Source organism: Ipomoea nil, unplaced genomic scaffold (assembly GCF_001879475.1).
Source record: "Ipomoea nil cultivar Tokyo-kokei standard unplaced genomic scaffold, Asagao_1.1 scaffold2279, whole genome shotgun sequence".
NCBI lineage: Eukaryota > Viridiplantae > Streptophyta > Magnoliopsida > Solanales > Convolvulaceae > Ipomoea > Ipomoea nil.
In genome coordinates, this window is record NW_017618707.1 from 2237400 (window position 1) to 2258904 (window position 21505).

The window sequence follows — 21505 nt, forward strand, 5'->3', positions numbered from 1 at the left end:
TAAATGTCTAGAAATGCTTCCAGAAGGCTTGAGAGAAGTTGAGCATTTGAAACAATTGCATCTATTTCGCCCATCTCAACAACTTGTTCAAAGTATAAGTGTTGAAGGCTCAGATCGATGGAAGATCCAACATATACTAAGAATTACTATTCAAGACAATTATCTTGAAAAGCCTTCTCTATTAAATTAAAAATATTATTGACAAGTAACTTATATTATTTTTATGCTTTGATGTTGTTTTTCAATTCTTCCAAATCTTGTGGTTGTCATTGTTGTCTTGTTGATTTTTTTTTAGAGTTAATGAACGATTTGATCCCTCAATTATTAGCGAACTGTCAATGTAATTCCTCATTCGCTTATTCATCGATTTGGTCCTCAAAAACAATTATTTTTAGTCGATTTAGTCCCTTTTTCCAATTCTTCCAAATCTTGTGGTTGTCATTGTTGTCTTGTTGATTTTTTTTAGAGTTAATGAACGATTTGATCCCTCAATTATTAGCGAACTGTCAATGTAATTCCTCATTCGCTTATTCATCGATTTGGTCCTCCTCATTCGCTTATTCATCGATTTGGTCCTCAAAAACAATTATTTTTAGTCGATTTAGTCCCTCCGGCCATCAACGGAAGACGGCCTGAGGGACTTTTTTTTTTTTTTTTGAATGTTACTAGCTCTATTACAATGTAGTATATGTTCATATACTTTCTCAACCTACTGAAACACAAAGAGGTGGATGCTCAAACTCACAACCTTCCAAATGGAAGTCCAACCCGAGTACCATTAGACCACATGGTCTTGGTACGGCCTGAGGGACTAAATCGACTAAAAATAATTGTTTTCGGGAACCAAATCGATGAATAAGCAATTGAGGGGCTACATTGACAGTTCGCTAATAATTGAGGGACCAAATTATTCATTAACTCTATTTTTTTATTTTTTTTTGTGTTTAAAAAAAAAAATCAATTTTTATCTTTTTTGTATTTGTACATTAATCCATTAGTTGTATGAGCTCATGCCTCATTGTATGATATATACATCACACTTATTATCATATAAAATTTATAAATATTTTTAGAGTTTATTATTGAAATGGTCCCTCGACTATTGCAAAATTACTAATTTGGTCCTCGACTATTTTTCCTACCCAATTAAGTCCTCGACTTTGAAAATGTTAACCATTTTCGTCCTCCATTAAAATTCCATCCATAAGCTGTTAATTTAAGGACAAAAAGGTAATTTCACACATTTTATTTATTAAAGCCTTTCTTCTTCGTCTTTTCACTTCTCGACTGACTACTGTAAACCTCTTGGGAACAAAAACTTGCCGACACTGGTGATGAAGAATCTGGTGGCCTCCTCCAGATCCATGGTTCTACACTGGTGATTCAACATTCGCTCGTGGTAAATCAGCTCCGCGTAGTACATATCTGTCCAGTAACAAGCTAGGAGGAGATTCTCGGGAACCACGCTTTCCAGCCCTTTCGTTGGCAGCTCAAATCCGCCATTAGCGACCACCTTGCATCCGGTTGCCTTCCAAGGATCCAGCTCATTGCAATTCTCTACGAGCTCGTAGTTGAACACCGCAGAGTCTCATAAACGTAGATCTTGCCGGAGCTGCAGTCATGGCGGTGGAGCAACAAGTCTCATAGACGTAGACCTTGTCGGAGCTGCAGTCGTGGCGGTGGGCAACAAATGGTGGTGGCCGGAGGCAGACTTGGCGGGAGATGAATGGATGAGGGAGAAGAGAACCCAGCAGATTTGGAGAAAGATGGTGACGAGAAGGAAAACGCACTGGTTCTCTGCTCCGTTGCGACGCGTATTTGAGCTGAAGCGGCCTGGGTCTCTGCTCTGTTGACTACTTGTTGTCGGGAATAGGCTTAGGTTTTCAAATGAGCTCTTTGTAAGATTTTTCCTAATAATATATATTATATATTATATATTAGGGCCTTAATTAAGTGGTGCAAGTTGACTAGGCTTATTAAGTGGTCTGGTTGGACTTAATAACTAGTAGTTGTTAGTCAACCAAACTCTGTGCCTAATATAAACCTGGATTGATGGGATACAGGTTTACGGATTAGTTAGCACATTCAGTTACGGTACTCAGACCACTCAGTAGATACCAATACACCATCTAGGGTTCTAAGTCAGGTCTGAGGCAAAACATGGCTGACGGTCTACCGTTAAGAGGCAACACAACAGGAACATCAACTATGGCTGGAGCCTGGAGACCTACATGGCTACGCTTCCGCTATCATACGAGGTTAGGTTTCTCGTATACTATGGTTCATTATAGTTAGACTATTGTATATCTAACATTTGGTATCAGAGCCCTTATAATCTCTGCATGGTTGATTGTTTTGCCTTAATCAACATTAATGTCTTTATATACATCAAGTTTGTATATATTTGTCTCTTAAAAATTATTTCGAAAAATTATATTAATTTTGTGTACATAAAGTTTCCTGTACATAGTTTATTTTTCGAAAATATTGCTTGGAATTTAATTATGAGGATTAAGCACAATTATTTTAATTTCCTTTATTTTGAAATTAAATGTATATTGTGATTCTTTTGGCGTGACTGTCGCCAATTTGTTTTGGCCGGAAAAAGAAGGAGTCTTATGCACTGGTTCGAATGCGACTCGCCGCCATTACATTTTTGGCTTTAGCGATATGACGACACGACGGTGGTGCGACTTGGAATTGCAGGCGGCGGTTGTTGGCGTTGCACAGTGTGGAGACGCAACGGAGGCGTGGCTGAGTTTTCCTGGCGGCGTCGCTGCTTGTTCTTCTCTATCAGGCGACGCCGGCGACGGGCTGCCGCTCTCCATCTCCGTGCTGCTGTTGCGTTCGTCGACCGGCGGCGTGTCGCGACGAGGAAAGATGGCGGAGGCGAGCTGGTTTTCTGGCGTCGTCGCGTGTCCTCTCTTTCTCCTTCAGGCGACTCTGCTGCTATGTTTCCGGCTTAATTAACATGAAGAAGAAGATGGTCATGGATTATGATTCTTTGGGCCGGGTCAGGCCCATTCGGGCAGACCCGGTCCAATACTTTAAAAAAAAAATCAATGCCTACTTTAGTTATTGGGTTTGCTTTAGTGTTTTTCATCATCATATTTAGACTTCTTCTAGCTTAATTGTTCAATTTAATTCCTCATTAATTTATTATTAAATTATCATTCAATTTTGGGCAAATATTAAGTTTTAAATTTGCTATTTGAATTTTAATTTAATATTGAGGTTTATATTAAATTGCCTGAAGTATTGTAATTTATTTAGGATACTAACATTGTGTACGCGCGATGCGCGAAAATTCATGCCCAATATTAAAACATTGATAAATCAAATAATTAAAAATTATAAATTAAATGATATATATACAAATAATATATGTATTTTGTACACACACATATATAATTTATCATTCATAGAAATTTAATTAAAATATAATTAAGTATTAAATTAATATATAATGATTTTAATAAAATGATAATTAAAAATAAGAAAAAGATATGATAGATATAGGTGTATGGTAATAATGATGTGTTATTAAAGTTAGAATTAAAAACTAACGGTGTTATAACGGTGTAAGGATAGTTTTGTCTAATAACATTGGAATGTACAACATTTAAAGTAAAATGTACACATTTATTTGCATACAAAAAGAGTGACATAAATCAAGGATATAACTTTCATTGAGGCTTATTATGTTTTTAGATATGGGTTAATTATATATTAATATGCAAATCCAGACATGCTACGTATATTCATAAATTATTGTTATAATTATACATTCGTAATAGCATGCATTAAGGTTGGATTTATCATATTCTTAACTCATAAATTTATTATTAAATATCATTCAATTTTAGATCCTTTGGCCAATTTTAAGCATTATGGCCTGTTAAGTAGCTTGTTTGGTTTCCCTTAATTTTGAGAACATTTTAATTTTATGTGTCTTTGGGACTTTAGAACCTATTTTGAACAAGCTATTTGGGACCTATCTTGGGTCATTAAAGTATGGATCCCACCATTTTGATTGATATTTTAAATAATAATTATAGCTCATTTTGATTATAACATGTTTATTCAGTTCTAATTATTACCAACTACCATATTTTGGTATTTATTGTTGGTAATAATATTAAGTTTTGGGTCTATACAGTACTAGACCATTTATCATTCATGTTATAATTCACTTGGTCTATTGAGGTTCATGAGCCTAATTTGAGTGGTTAAGTGCTATAATTATTGTCTTAGCCTGTTTTGAGACATTAAGGATTTAAGGATCTAATTGTTATTTTGGCCATTAAGAATTACAAACTATTATTTAAGTTGATTAATTTTTAATCTATCAATAGTTTCAGGGCCTTAATAATAATATTAAGTCTTTGATTTTGTGGCAAAAGCAATATAGTTGGTATGTTGTCTTATAATGGTAAATTTGGTTATTACCTTAATTTCAGTCTCCCTTAGTATCATAATAGTCATGGTTAATTATTATGTGGTAAATTGATATTAGTATTTGGCATCCCTTAATTACAGTTTTGCTTTTATTGTAATTATTATTAATTAGCATTATTAATTAATGTTATTAAGTTTAGGGGCTAATCTCATTTTATTACTTTTCATAATAATTATCATTTAATGGTAATCTGCTATATTTGGTACATTGGTATGATTACCACTTCATTTTACATGACTATTAATGTTGGTAATTAAGTCCTACCAATAAATTTTTTAACGTACCATTGGACGCTGTATCGAGTTTATTGACACCGATAGTGAAGATTGGGAGAATTCTGGAGTCTTTTCTTCTCTTGTGGATCGTCATCGTTGTTAGCGCAATGGGCAGATGCGGTTTGCATCATTAAGGTTAGCCATTAATTATCTTTTATGCTTATTATTGATAATTAGTACTACAATTACAGTTAACCACTAATTTGGACTAGTCACATATTTTATTCTTAAGAAAAATAGAAACATTTAAAGGTGCATTACCATACTTCAGTTTGTCGTTATTATTAATGTTAGTAGTGATTATAATGTTACCTATTACTATTAATAATTAATTAATGATGACATTAATATTGTTATGGTACTCAGCTATGTACCTTGAACTGTTTCCAAATAAATTTATGTGACAATATTCCAGCGCAGAAAATAATTTTTCTTGACATTAATGTTTTTCGGACTTCAAATTTTATTAAGTTTTCAAAATTTTATCTGAAAACGTTTATTAATGTTAGCGGTTTTAATCATTGTTTTTTTTCCATATTTAGTCTCCTAAATAATGTGATAATATTATTATGGCTATTTATTGCTATTTTGGTTATTTGCAATTTTGCCATTCATAATAGTAATATTATTATCTGGGTTATGGAGAGTGATTTTGAATCAATTTAATAATCTTGGAAAAACATATTTTTTAGGCAATTAACTTTTGCCATTAATTACATAATTCATTTAGTTCTTTGAATTATGATTTTAGTTTTGATTGCCCTTGTTTGGTTAAGTATGAATATTTGGTATAAATTCATATTCTTTAGTTGGTTCATACTTTCTAGATTGTTTTATGCATTCGATCACATTAAGTGCATAATATTAAGTTTAATTATACAATTAGGGTTTGTGAGATTTTAATTTACAAATGCTAGCATATCCTTTTGGTTTGATATTGTTTGAATTTGTAAATTCAGTTATTTCTCATGAATTTGATCTTTATGCATTAAAACATTTTACCATGGGCTTACAGTTTAAAAAAATTTAAAGTATATATTCAGTACATTATTATTCAAAATGTTGGGTCTCTTTTGGTTTGGACTCATCGGTGTTTGAATATTAAGTTTATACTTTAAAATCTCATATTGTAAATTGCTTTAAGTTATGCAATTTATTTGGAATATATGAGTTTAATGTTTAATTTTATGCATGTTCGTCCTAAGCATAATATTATGTTTTAAATTATGCAATTTTATTATGCCTTTAGCAATGCATTCTTTGAGATGGAATTATATTAGTTCCTATTTAAGTTGGACTTATGCATAAACTTTAGTCGCGGTAGTGCCTGAATTTAAGCACATTTAGTCCGCTAATTTAGTTCACCATTTAAGTTTTAATCATAGGTGAACCCTAAAGTTTTCTGGTGTATACCATACAGTTTACTGGTTTATACTCCAAACAGTTATACATTAAGTATATATGAATCGGTGAGACATACTAGTTTTAATGGCCAAGACTTAAGAACACATCTTGTGCCACTAGTCTCCTTAAATTGATACTCTATCTAAGGAATTGGTTTTCAGTGAGACTTAGTCTCTAACCACCTTTCCTTGGAGTATATTTAGATTTTCCCATTTCAATTTGGTATAATCTGTTTATCAAAATTTTAAGTATTCCTAGCCAATGTGATTTGATTTCGGTCCATTAAAGAATAGCCAAAACATCTTTAATTTACTGAAGTCTCTTAAGTTTTCAATCTTGGTTAATTAAGGAATAGCTACAGCATATTCAGCTACCTAAGATTATTAAGTTTTAATCACATAAAGTTTAGGCAAGAATTTGATAATTGTCTAGTGATCTTATAATTTTAATTTGGTTTTGGAGTAGCCACAGCATCCTCAATCTGTTAAAATTATATATTAAGCGGTTTATTTTGATCACATAAAGTTTTGGACATATCATTTGTGATTAATTGTATGTAATATGATGAAATTTAGCCCACAGACAATTTCGTTATATTTGTATGATTAATCAGGATGAAATACTGGACTACGATCATAATTTAGCTCACAGGCAATTATGTATCGGAATGTAGTTTAGTAGTTTTATCAATGATGATAGAAATAAATTTATTTATTTACTTTATGGCTATTTGTAAATAATTTTCAGTTCTATCATGAAGTTTAATTTTATGATGTAAACTTTAGATCATATTTCTTAATTTGCCCACAGGGATTAAGAAAAGGAACATGATCTCTTAAGTTTTTTATCATAATGATAGCAATGAATCTTATTGAATAGAACTTTAGCCTACAGACAAGTTTTATATCATTTGATTCTTCAACTCATTTGATAAATTGTTTCATCATAAATAAAATTTTTCGGTTAGGATCTAATTGAGTAAAACTTCAGCCCACAGGCAAGTTTTATGTCACTAGATTCTTCTGGCTCTTTAGTAATTGTGAAAAATATTATCATAAGGGTTTCTTAATTGGATTTAATAAAATTAAAACTTTAGCCCATAGGCAAGTTTTATGTCAATAAATCCTTCAACCCATTAGATAATAATTTTATCACAATTTCTTAGAATTTATAAATTTAGCTCAATTATAATTCTAAGGTTCATGGTTTGCATTGGCAAAACATGTTTTCAGTCACTTCCCAAAATTTAGACACTTTTATTAATTGATCCACGAATCTTGCTCAGTTCTTCGGACTAACTGTAGTAAGTTACGTGATTTGACATACATCTTTTGGATTTCATTAATAATTAAATATATCTTTTGAGCCAAATTCTAACTTGGTTTTGGAAGATGTATTTTTTTTTTTTTTTTTTTTAGTATGTCCAACTATGGTGGGGAATTATATCTTCATTATTTAGTTGGACTTTAATTGGAACCAAAAATTGATTATTTAGTATGTCCAACTAATGGTTGGGAATTATGTCTTCATTTGTTAGTTGGTCAATAAATCAATTATGAGTATGTATATTATTAAGTTCATTTTATTAATTTTGCTGAAGAATGTTTTAATCAGTGGGAGTGATCATTTAGAAAAAGATCATTATGTTACTCCACTAAAGTTTATGGATTTAAATGGTTTCATACATCCTAAATTTGATTGTATGTCAAACAATAAGTCCATAAGATTCCACAAGTATTAATTTTGTATTTGTTTATATAAATTCATAAGTTCGAATTATTGAACATTTGGTTGTACAATATATTTATGAAAATGTTGTAACAATATTAATGAATTTATTAGAATAAAAGCATTGAACTTGTGGGGCACTGTCATCTAATAAATTCTTCAGTGATTAACAGAGTCTTTAGTTTCTTCAAAATTGATCCTGGGCCATTTTGGTTTGTAAGGCTCAAAACAATTTTGTGAGACATATAAGTAAGACTCAATATGTTCAGTTCATTTAAAGTGGACATTGAAGTTATTTGGGAAGTTATGGTGTATGATTAAGATTCCAAATTCATGGACTTAGACATTTGGTTTATTGTCTAAGTTATTGGAATGCTTCTGTGACTTGACTATCTTTTGGCTATTTTTGATGAGTGGGAGTGACAGACGTGTCAACTCCAAACTCTTAGCTGTTAGAGATAGTACTTAAAGTTAACTTATAAAGAAGTCATGGAATATAGTTAGCATTATGCTAACATTAAGGGATCTCTACTTAAGGCATGCTTATAAAGTTTTAGAGATCATACAGTGTACTCTTTTGTACAATTTGGATGCGTTTTCTCCTTCAGTTGTGCACATAATGTATTTTGAGAAACATCCCTTAAGGTACCGAGAATAAACATAGGGTTTGTTCATTAAGGACCTAAGTTGGAGAATTAAAATGCATGTGACCATAATAGATACTACTCTTATTAAATAGAGGAAATGTCACTATGATTCGTGTGTTTTGTTCTTTGATGAAGGTTGTGCTAGTACTTGCACCAAGTGGGAGAATGTAAGATTTTCCCTAATAATATATATTATATATTATATATTAGGGCCTTAATTAAGTGGTGCAAGTTGACTAGGCTTATTAAGTGGTCTGGTTGGACTTAATAACTAGTAGTTGTTAGTCAACCAAACTCTGTGCTTAATATAAACCTGGATTGATGGGATACAGGTTTATGGATTAGTTAGCACATTCAGTTACGGTACTCAGACCACTCAGTAGATACCAATACACCATCTAGGGTTCTGAGTCAGGTCTGAGGCAAAACATGGCTGACGGTCTACCGTTAAGAGGCAACACAACAGGAACATCAACTATGGCTGGAGCCTGGAGACCTACATGGCTACGCTTCCGCTATCATACGAGGTCAGGTTTCTCGTATACTATGGTTCATTATAGTTAGACTATTGTATATCTAACACTCTTCACCCAAGTGCTGCTTCTCTTCCTCTTCCCATCCAAGGAGGCCTCTTGGTACTTCACCTTTCCACTGAAATATCTCAGACAGCTCTCCCACTTCCCCTACCAAGGCAAGAAGGAGATTTCTTGGGTTATGGAACTGGTCCCAGTCTTTCCATCGCGAAATCCGCCATTTTCTTTGCAACTCTTCCAGTATCACCCCGTCTGAGGCTCCGTTCATCTCTCTCTACTCTTGCAACTTCTCCTTCCGGCCTCCTCCATGTGTCGTCAGCGACGCCGCCGTCTGAGTTAACATTGCGCCGATCTCTTTTTCTTTTTGCTTGATTTTGGATAATATTTTCCATTCATTAATTATTTACGTTAATTAATTGAAAATGGGTCTTCTCATGTGAAATACCATCAATGCCCTCCAATTTAACGGACTTCTAACGCCTGATCTAACGGAAGACCCAAATAGTTAACATTTTCAAAGTCGAGAACTTAATTGGGTAAGAAAAATTATCAAGGACTAAATTTGTAATTTCGCAATAGTCGAGGGACCATTTCGATAATAAACTCATATTTTTATCATCCAATTGGTCAAGATAAAATTCATACTTATTCTTCCAATTTTATTAATAATGTTTCCATAGCTACAATGGGGGCAGTGGGGGCTGCTGCCCCCACTGCCCTACTCCATATAAACTGAATATATATTAAACATACCAACAATTGAACAAAGTTTGGGTTGGCTGAGATGGTTAGGCCATTATTTGACCTTATAATTTGAGTGAAAGGTCAGCAGTTCGAATCCTAAAGCTATTTTTTTGTGCTTAGTTACCTTCCATTTGTACTGATGTAGTTGTTTAACAGTTATGTTAATTACTAGGGACGAACACATTTGCTAAAAATCGTTAATGTTAGTTGGTATAGTTGTTTATTTGGAATAATTATTTAATGTTAGTTAGCATATTGTTGTTTAACAAATTTATTCATTTTACTTTTGCGTTTTCGCCCCCACTCAACGTAAATCCTGGCTCCGCCACTGGTCATCTCATATTCTATATTTGACTATATCACGTCTCACTTGTGTGTTTAGTTTTTTTTTTCTTTTTTCTTTTTAAGCAAAATTTAAGTAAAGAGAGTTCAGAGTATACTAAACATAATGTTACACTACATGACCTCTAAAAGAGTTGGTCTGAATATACCAAGATGTTGGTGTTCTTTTTATGTAATTCCAACTTACACACAGAGTAAATACCTAATTTAGCCCCTTGACTATTAAAATTTTACTATTTTAATCCTCGACTTCTACACTTCCTCAATTTCATTCTTAGCTATGTAATTTTTACCTAAAATAGTCCTGATTATGACCATTTTAGTTAACAATTGCATAGTTGGAGATAAAATTGAACAAGTTTAAAAGCCGATAACCAAAGTAGTGAATTATAATAGTTGAGGGACCAAATCAAGAATTAACTATATCTATTTATTTATTTATTGTCTCCATATCTTTCTTTGTAGAAAGTAAGTTGTGTATATTAAGGACTAAAAAGAACATTCATCCATCCATCATGTAATGTAAAACGTACAATGACTAGAAACCATGAAAACAATGGACATTCTATTCTAGCTTCGCAAAAACATTAAAAGAGATTGGGTAGGCTATAGCTTCAGGTTCAGATCGACGACTCCATTCGAGTCACTGTTGTATCTTCTTTTAGGGCTTTCTTCTACATCAGTAGTTTGCACCTTTGCAGCCGGGAAGAAGCTGAAAATCTGTGGTTCAGCTGATTCATTAATCCCTGACCGTTTCATGAACTCTTCACCGCCTCTCTGTATATATATATATATATATTAGAAACACACAAGTTAGTCGAGTTAGAAAATCAACTACATATGGCTGTATCTATCTATCTCTAATCTACAATTACTACTATTATTTTTCACCTGACTGGATGCTTCTTGATTGAGGGGGAGTGGATTTCTTGAATAATGGTGGTATCTAGGATCTATTTGTAATGCCGCTGATGGAGGGGCCAACGAGAGGAAATCTCCGTTAAGACCTCCGTTTTCTTGATTAAAACTCCTCGAGTTGGAATCAAACTGTGCATTATTCGAGTTTGAAGTGTCTTCCCTGAGAAAGACGCATAATAACTAACAATACGTTCGACATCAAACAGAAATCTGGGTATGGGTATGGAAATCAATCATATCATACCTTATAGGCAGATTGCGCGATTCTACATTGATGACTATGCTACCATTGGTACAGGACGTTGGTTCATTCGGTCTAGACGTGGAAGGAACATAGCCATGTGGAAATTTGTAATTAAACGAGGGAAGAGGTGGATATTCGGGCGAGAAAGGGTATGGCCTCTTAACACCAACCATCTAAATCAAATCAGTAATAAACAGAAAATAGCATCAACAAAATGAGTTTCACACAAACTGCTAAAAGAGAATCACACAAATTCAGTTTTTATCCAAATTTCATGAAGCATAAGAATATGATATAACATTCAAGATTCAATTTTTTTTTTTTTTGTTTCGGTTTTTCCAAGAACAATGAATGCTCTATAGATAAAAAGTATCTAAAGAAGTAAACTGAATCATATTCCCATCAGATTTGATTTAACCAGACATTTAAATCCATTTCAACATAATACATGAATAGATCAAAACGAAAGCTTGGAAATACCTTCACTTCCTCAGGCCACAGAGGTGCATAATCATTGCCACGGTAATTTTGGTTTGAAGGGGGCTCTATCTGAAAATTCCTTACAGATGATGATGAAATCTCGGACAAGTTGTTCACCTGCATCTTTCACAACCCAATCAGCCTTAACAATTCAAATGCACCCTCAAAGATAAATATATTGGAATGGATACTAAATTTAGTTGGCTAACCATCGAAGAAGAAGCGGGTTGCTGATACTGTTGTGATCTCGGGAGAGGCAAAACCGAGGTATGTGATTCGATAGGCAAGTTTATGTTAGGCCTAAAAGTGATCCCATGGTGATTCTCTCCTTCAAGATTGTATTCACCATTCCACAATTTGGGCCAGTAACTATTGCCCGGAATCATCAACCTACCCCTATCGCCTCCTCCCAGATTCAATTGCTTCGAGAATTGAACAGCGGGATTCGAATGCAAAGGCTGATCAACCTTCGAGGTCGGGGACGCTCTAAAACTCGGTGAGGTGATATCAGGGGGCGGTGGAGGGGGCGGCAGAGGGGTTGATGAAGGGGAAGACGAAAGGTGAGGGCGAGAGATATTGGGTAATAAAATGCTATGTGATTGTGGGATTTGTAAGGATGAAACCATTGAATTGGGTGATAAAAGGCTAACTGCTTGGAAAGGATTATCTCTTCTATGTTGTTCCTCTAATCTAATCTTCTCCAGCTGAGCAACCCCTAATCCTCTTTGGGGGATTTTTTTTGGTTTCATTTTTTTGGAAGATCTACTACTACAAACACCCTCACCCCCACCATCACTGCTACTATTACTACACTTCTGGGGATGTTCTTCTTGCCCCATTGCCATCAAATCTCTCAGCACAAAGTTGAAGATTTTGAGTGAAACAAACTCAGAGGGGGACTATATATAAGATTCATTCCCACATAACACCATTATAATTACAATCCTTAAAGATACAACAAAATCTTGAAAATTTAAAAGAGAATTCCACAAAATCTGAGAGTTGCATATAAAAGAAAAGAACCCAAAATGGAAAGGAAATTTATTTCGTAATAAATCAAGAAAAGGGCAAAGTCAAAGAAAAAAATACGCAGATTCCAAATTTATCATCCCTAGCTGATCACATAATATCTCGCAGGTTATGGAGTCAAGATCGGCAACTTTTTTGGGAAGAAAAAACACCCCCATAATTCAGCAAAGATTGTAACTTTCTGGTACACATATATCTTATATACATCAAGAAAGAGAAAAAATTCAGAAAAAAAAAAAAAAAAAAAAAAGAATCTGAAGGCTTCGGATTTTTCTCACACCCAGTTGTTAGAGCTGTCTGAGAAACAGATCGGATCAATAATATATGTAAAGTTAAACAAAATAATGCAAAGATATTGAGGGGAACAAATAAATTTTTCAAAATTCAAGTTTTAAATGCAAAATCTAAAGCCGCCTATATAAATGCCATATTTTTCTCTCTAATTTCTTGCCAGAAACCCCGCTCCACACTTCCATTTCCGCTCCCTAGACCGACTCTAATGTATTCCTATTCTCTCTCACTCTCCCTCTCTCTCTCTCTCTCTCTCTCTCTCTCTCCTCTGATTTTTCTTTTGATTTTAATTAAACATTTGAAATCCAAATGAAGAAGAAATCTAAATGCATAATTTGATGCCATATCAGGCAGTATGAAGAGGGAGAGCATCTTCATACTTTCCCCATTTTACTGCTGTGTTTATTAGGGGACCCCTGGGGTTTTCTGTAGTAACACTTTAAGCCTCCATTTTTCTTCTGAGTTGAATCTCCAATTCCAAAGGCCGTGACAATTTTAATTTGTTTGATATGCACTCGAATTCACCCCGCATGGATCAAGGACAATTAAAATAAAATAAAAAAATTAAGAGAGAAAAAAATTAAAGAGGTCATTTACCATGTATTAAATATAGAATTTTATATATGAGTTAATATCTATTTTGGTCCCTCGACTATTAGGTAATGCCTAGTTTAGTCTCATACTATTAAAAGTACCCAGTTTAGTCCTCTGACTTATAAAATTATACTTAATTTGGTCATCCATTATAATTGTCATCCATCTACCATTATAGAGGGACAAAAAATCCTTTTATCTATAGTCGAGGGACCAGAATGGATTTTACCTAATAGTCGAGGGACCAAAATAGGTATTAACTCTTAATATATATATATACACATATGTATTTGTATACCGGATCAGGTGAGGACCTAATCTTAGGTGAGGACGTGAGGACTAATCTAGACCATTAAATCAGAATGATGTATGATTGAGATTAAAAGAAACAAAACACACGAATTAAGAAAACAAATCCCTTTAACATATTAAAATATATAAATTAGGGTAAATCAGTCTTATTAAAAGATGTGCATTCCTATACAAAATGTTGTGCATTCCTATACTGTGCGTTGTGCATCAATAACTTCATTGTTATGCATTCAAACCTCGCCAAAAAATCACACAGTGAACATCCAATGTTCTATGATGCATTGAACTATGTGCTATAATGCACAACTCCCTAGCCTATAGTGCACAACTTACAACACTAGGTTGCACAATCAGCACACACGAATGCACAATCGTACTACCCAGGCATTTATACATATACACGACAATCCAAATATAGACAATATTATACTCAAAAGAACAAGCGAAAAAAAAAATAAAAAATACTGATTAGTTTGAATGGGCGAACACTCAATCAATGATGAAGAAAATCGCGGCTCCAAATTGCAACGGTGATGATCCAAGAAAATAGGAAACCAATTTGGCCAAGGATTATACATGCGTTCACACTTAAAAAAATAGAAAAAGACACTATTATCCCACTTTAACAAAAAAGATCAATCCATGTCATCTCAAGAACTCAAATCTGGACCATCCAAATAAAAAAACAAACGCACAAGATTAGTCCTCACGTCCTCACCTAAGATTAGGTCCTCACCTTATCCGGATTCTTTGTATATATTTGTATTATATATTTTTATAAATTTATTATTTTTATTTTAATTAATTAATTATTTATTTATTTATTTTGATTCTAATTTCTATTTACTACCAAACAAAGTGATTTTCTACTTTTTTTTTCTTTTGGAAAGGAGACGCCTCCAACTTAAACCCATTACGACCAATGTGAATCCTCTAGACATTGCAAACGCCACGATGAAATTTTTTCTCCAAGAAACTGCCAAGAATGAAAACTGTCACCGACACTCTGTCTGAAAGCTCGACGCCCACGGCGACTTATCAGTCGCCGGAGGACCTTGGTATCGCCGAGCGCAACCCCAAGAAGCACAAGAGACGAAGGAACCACTCAGATCCATCTTTATCATCGCCAATAGTCAATAGCAGTCATGACATGCAAGCTGAGGCGGAACTTCTTTCCCCAGATTCTACGCAATGGAGGACTCCTTCAGATACACCAGTCCACGCCTCGTCGCATTCCGTGGTACCGGATTCTCTGGCCGGCGAGGACAATCCAGAAGACGCAGACATGGAAGATGACAGGTCAGTGCCCAGTAACCCGGTAATCCCAATTTCAGAAGAAGAAAAAGAAAGAATCCGAAGACCTTGGCGTCGTTCTTTGATTATTAGAGTTTTGGGTAGAAAGGTGGGCTACTCTTACCTGCTCCAACGCTTGCAGAAGATGTGGAAACCAGAAGCAGGTTTTGATTTAATCACTTTAAACCACGAATACCATATTGTTAGATTTGAATCACAGAGAGACTACGATTTTGCCAAGTTTGAAGGCCCTTGGAGTGTTCTTGACCACTATGTGGTTGTCCAAGAATGGGTTCCGAATTTCTGTCCAAAGAAGAACAAGACTAAGAAGTTACTTGCATGGGTCAGATTTCCTACTCTACCAGTAGAATACTTTGATGAACAATTCCTAAGGAAGATTGCAAGAAGAGTAGGTCGGCCTATCAAGATTGATACTACCACAAGTCTAATCTCCAAAGGCAGCTTTGCTCGGGTTTGCGTAGAGATAGATATTTCGAAACCTTTATTATCCAAGTTCACCCTTGAGGAAGAAGTGTGGCCGGTAGAATATGAAGGACTGCATCTTGTGTGCTTTCAATGTGGTCTCTATGGCCACAAAGAAAATCAATGTGGCCTTGCTACTGCTCAAAACGCGCATGACCAAACTGTAAACAATGATAGTAGGGAGCAAGGCTTACCTGAACAAAGGAACGACTACTCTGCGAACTACGGACCATGGATGCTTGTCACAAGGAAAGATCGAAGAGGTCCACGGAGGGGCGATAATCGAGCAACTGCCGGTGGACAACCGACCGGGGTAAGAACGGGTGGTAACAGCAGGAACAACCAATCACGCTATGGGCCTCTGGCAGACCAAGAAACAGAAGGCGAGGAACACCCCATCGAAGGTCATCAATCCAGCCCCATCAACCAGAACTCGGATGTCCCTTTACCAAGAATTCAAACAGATAGACGAAGGGGCAAAAGCCCTGTCACCTTCCCTCAGAACCAAGCTCTTCCTGTGCAAAATGAAGTAGACCAGATCCAACCACAATCTTACACTGGACCACTTCGACGAGGAGCGTTTAGAAGTAGAGGTGGTAGAGGTGGTACACCAAGGAGGGCAGCAGCTGAAACCGAGCATACCGTGGTTCGTGGATCCAATCAAGGCCGCCATATTACTAGCACAACTGTTTATCACATCGACAATCAGCATGAGTTTCCACCTCTTCAAGAGAATGAGCTTCCTCCTAGAAATGATCCTCCGGATATACCCTCAACTTCAGCTCCCCAGAGTAATCATCCTGTTGATGCAATGATTTCTGATGGCCCTGATTGCCCGGCGGGACCTATCCCTATGCGCTCTTGAGCGTGATCCTTCCTCCTCTTTATTTTTAATGTTTTGTCTAGTATGGAATTGTCAAGGTGCTGCTTCAAGAGCCTTTCACCGCACGCATAAGCTTTTAATTAGTGTACATAAACCTTCTTTTGTTTGTTTGTTAGAACCTAAGGTTTCAGGTTATCAAGCTGATAGGATTTGCTCCAGCTTTGGCTTTGATGATTGGATAAGAGTTGAAGCAGTAGGTTTCTCAGGAGGGATTTGGGTTTTTTGGAGGATTTCTGTCCAGGTAACCATTCTTGACACTCACCCACAATTCATTACCATGCAGGTAGATCCTACAACCACAAAATCTTGGTTGTTCTCTGTTGTGTATGGTAGCCCGAATGCACACCTCCGTAAAAAGTTGTTCACGGACCTCACAAATGATAGCTATCACCCAGATATCCCCTGGTTAGTAGTAGGTGATTTCAACTCAGTGTTAAGCCCGGATGAAACCAGTAGCCCCTAAAACTTCTCCCTAAACCGCAGCTCTGACTTCAAAAACTGGATTTTCTGCGAGGCTCTAATTGACTTAGGCTACACCGGTTCAAAATTCACTTGGAAACGTAGAATTGATACCCCATCCTTCAAAGGGGCAAGGCTAGATAGGGCACTTGGCAACATAGCATGGAAGATTAATTTCCCAAATTCGTTGGTCGAACATCTACCAATGATCAACTCAGATCACTCCCCAATTTTAGTCAATTCAGAATCTATAGCCCAAACTCCCTCAACCAAGTCGTTCAGGTTCAATCTTGCCTGGTCCACTCACCTAAACTTTCTAGATTGTGTTAAAAAAGCTTGGTCCAAAGGGGGCAACTTGGAATCCAACAAAGCTGCTGTGGCCAAGTCCTAAGCAGCATGGAATAAAGGTAGATTTGGCAACATTTTTCATAAGAAAAAAAAGATTATTAGCTAGAATAAATGGTGTGCAATGCTCCTTGGCTATTAGACCAAGGGCAGATTTGTTTAAGCTTGACAGGAAATTACGTACTGAACTTGAGGATGTCTTATACCAAGAAGAGCTCCTATGGTTCCAACGGTCGAGGGAGGAATGGATCGAATCAGGAGACCGTAATACCAAGTTCTACCACACAGCCACTGCTACGAAAATGAATTCTGCTAGCCTTAAACATATCAAAGATGAAAATGGGCAGCACCTTACCTCCGACACTCAAATCAGAGAGCACATCTTTAACTTCTTTGTTAACTCTTTTTCAGAAATTTGTCCTTTTGTCTCTTCGAATCTGCAGGGTTATTTTCCAGTGTTAAGTCAAGAAGAATGGGCTGCGATTAATGCTCCGTTCCAACTGGAAGATGTCAAGCAAGCATTGTTCGAAATGAAACCAAACAAGGCCCTGGGACCGGACGGCTTCACTGCAGATTTCTACCAACTAACATGGAACCTTACTGGTTTATGCTTAACTAATTTCGCTCTTAGCTTTTTTGCAGATGGTATACTACCTGAAGCTTGCAACGACACCTTGATTACTCTCATACCCAAAGTCTCGTGCCCCGAATCTGTTAAACACCTTCGTCCTATAGGCCTTTGCAACGTATCATATAAGCTCCTCACCAAGTTAATGGTTATGAGACTGAAAGCGTCTTCTAAAAAGCTTATTGGACCCCATCAGACCAGTTTTGTACCGGAAAGGCAAATCACTGATAACGTCATCGTATATCAAGAACTTCTCAACTCAATGAGAACCAAGAAAGGTCCTAGGGGTTGGATGTTACTTAAAATCGACCTTGAGAAAGCCTATGATAGGCTAGCGTGGGGGTTCATAGAAGATACACTTCAAGACATTGGTTTTAATTCTCAGTGGATTAGAAACATCATGGCATGCGTGACAACACCAAGACTAGCCATCAATTACGGTGGAATACACTCTAACTGGTTCCACCCTGTTAGAGGAATCCGACAGGGAGATCCCATCTCACCACTTCTTTTTGCCTTATGCCTAGAAAAATTTAGTCATGCTATTAATGTTTCTGTCAATGCAGGTCACTGGAAAGGCATAATGACAACGCGAGATAGGCCTCTTATATCCCATCTTTTTTTCGCCGATGATATGGTATTATTCGGCGAAGCCACGCTTGCACAAGCCTCAGAAATGAAAGCCTGCTTAGAAGCCTTTTGCACCAGCTCTGGCCTCAAAGTAAATACCCAGAAATCTTCAGTTTTCTTCTCCAGGAATACTCTGCCTTCCCTCCAGGAATCTATTACCAACCTTATTGGTATATCCAAGGTGGAAGACCCAGGCAAATACTTGGGGATGCCTTCCATCCATGGCAGATTAAAACAACAAGCTTTCTCAGGGATTCTTGAAAGAGTTCAATCCAGATTAGCCGGCTGGAAATCAAAAACGCTCTTCCTTGCTGGCCGACAGGTGTTAGCCCAATCTGTTCTTTCGGCAATTCCATACTATTCAATGCAATCCATGCCTCTACCAGCTGGGATCATTGACTCCATTGAGAAACAGATTCGAGGTTTCTTGTGGGGCAGCTCAGAAGGCTCACGGAAAATTCACTTGGTCAGTTGGGATGTTGTCACTCAAAGCAAACAATGTGGTGGTCTTGGCATTCGGAGATTAAGGGAAATGAACCAAGCGTTCTTAGCAAAACTTGGCTGGAGAATGATACACGAAAAAGATAATCTGTGGGTTCGTTTGATGAGATCAAAATATTTAGTTAACAGCGACGATGTGTCACTTTGGCAACCAAAAAGAAACATGTCCCCCATCTGGAAAGGTATTCTTAGCTCCAAACATATCCTCCAGGATGGCATTAAGAGAGTAGTACACAATGGTATGAACACTCTTTTTTGGATCGACAAATGGTTGGACAGCTTCCCCCTAAGACTTCGCCTTTTAGAAGCAATTCCGCTACCCGAATTATACAGATCAGTTTCTAGTTACTGGGATCCCATTTTTGGGTGGCGATGGAACCAGTTCAGTAGCTTCCTTCCAGAAGACATTTTAGATCAATTGACGGCAGTAATAATCAACAATGATCCAAAGGATAATGACTCGCTAGGATGGCGCCATGAACCCTCTGGTAAGTTTTCCACCAGTTCTGCGTATGATGCTGCTTTGAGACCTCCTACTATGGCTAATGATGTCAAGTGGAAGAGTATCTGGAAACTAAAAGTTCCCAACAAGATTTGTATTTTCATTTGGACTGCGATGCATGGAAAAATCTTGACTAACAGCAATAGATATAAGAGGGGTCTCTCCGAATGCGACAAATGCATCCGCTGTCCAACCAAGACGGAGGACACACAACATGTGCTCCGGGATTTTCCAGCAGCTAAGCAGGTTCTGGAAATTGTCCTCCCTTATCTTTCGATGGATCCAAACTTACCTTTTGAAGATTGGATGACGTTTGGCATGAGGAAAAGCAGTGGAAGCACCCATCCCTCTAACAGATCAACCCTCTTTGCTACCAGCTTTTGGTGGATTTGGAGGTGGAGGAACGACGCAGTCTTCAACAATCAGGAGAAATCACTGTCCTACAAAGTTGAATGGATCCAAACACAAGCCCAAGAAGCGTCTAAAGCATTTAGGAAAACCAGAACACCCCCCCTAAGTTCATGGTCTAAACTCTGTTGGACGAAACCCCCAGCTGGAATTATTAAAATCAACATTGATGCCTCTGTTGATCTCAGGACTAGCAGAGCAGGCTGCGGAGGAGTCGCTAGAGACGAGTCAGGTACGTGGTTGGCCGGCTTCACATATAGCATCGGTATTTGCCCTCCATTAGTAGCTGAGGCTTGGGCTCTACTAAAGGGCATACAACTGGCAAAACACCTAGACTTCAGGGATGTGATATTCAAAACTGATTCAAAGGAGATCTCTGAAAGTGTTGCTGGGAATCAATCATCAAACAGCATTATTCAGAACCTTATAGCGACTTGCATCCGTGAGTCAAGAACCTTCCATACTTGGTGTGTACTCCCAATCCTCCGTGAGCAGAATTCCCTAGCAGATGCACTGGCAACTATCGCCAAGACCCTTCCCAAAGGAATCCACATCTTCAACAGTCCACCAGATGAGTTCTTAGGCATCCTTCAAGACGACATGGATAGTATACCAACCTGGCGTCAACATGTTAATAGCTAGGCTTTATTTTTGGGTTTCCCCCTTCCTTATGACATAAAAAAAAAATAAAAAAAAAAACAAAAAAAAAACTTAAACCCATTACTATTTTCAAATATTTGATTCTCATTATTATTTCCATTCCTATGTTTGAACCAAACAAACCCTTGGTTTAATTTCTATTTTTTTATATTCATAAAGATTTTTTTTTTAATACTATGGTGTAAAAGTTGTGCTTCTTTTTTTTTTTTTTTTTTTGTATTTTTCCTTTTAATTTCTAATTCACTAGGTGAAAGAGAGAGAAAATTGGTATTATCAAAGAAAATTATTGTTTTTTTTAATGTAAGTCTTTGGATCTACATGAAGGAGGTCACACAAAACGTAAACATAAAGAGTTAGCTTGTCGAGCAAACATGGCGCATGAAGGAATGCCGGCGACGTTGTCTTCAAGGAAGCTGATAACTTCATCCGGTGGATTCTCAAGAACATGTGTGCCTCTAGGAAATCTCTTGGACAGAGCTACAAGGGCGTTCGCTAGTCCATTCTGCTCGCGAGCTATCAAGATGACCTGCAAATCTTCACAACTTGATAGCTCTTTTTTGCATGCAGCTCTTTTTTTTTTTTCTTTTTTTGTTTTTTTGGTAATGTAAGTTATATACTAAATTGAAAGGATTTAGGGGTTGTATTCGATCCTAACTTTTATAGACTTTTAAAGAATTTTAAGAAATTTAAAAGTTTAGAGGTATTCAATTCAA

The 21505-nt window shown here is 36.5% G+C and overlaps 1 protein-coding gene across 2 annotated transcripts in view; it reads right to left on the minus strand.

Moving 5' to 3' along the window:
- Positions 1-13512, minus strand: part of LOC109150497 — a 26648-nt gene extending 13136 nt beyond the window's left edge. The window contains exons 1-5 of one of the 2 annotated variants that reach the window (XM_019298420.1): positions 11984-13512; positions 11775-11891; positions 11295-11467; positions 11024-11210; positions 10597-10909 (exon numbers count right to left, since the gene is read on the minus strand). In XM_019298420.1, the coding sequence (XP_019153965.1) occupies positions 10739-10909; positions 11024-11210; positions 11295-11467; positions 11775-11891; positions 11984-12619 (1284 nt within the window). In that variant the 5' untranslated portion in view covers positions 12620-13512 and the 3' untranslated portion in view covers positions 10597-10738. Of the gene's footprint in view, positions 1-10596; positions 10910-11023; positions 11211-11294; positions 11468-11774; positions 11898-11983 lie in introns of those variants that run through there. The other variant, XM_019298419.1, reaches the window with a different exon arrangement.
- Between the last annotated feature and the right edge of the window lie 7993 nt (positions 13513-21505).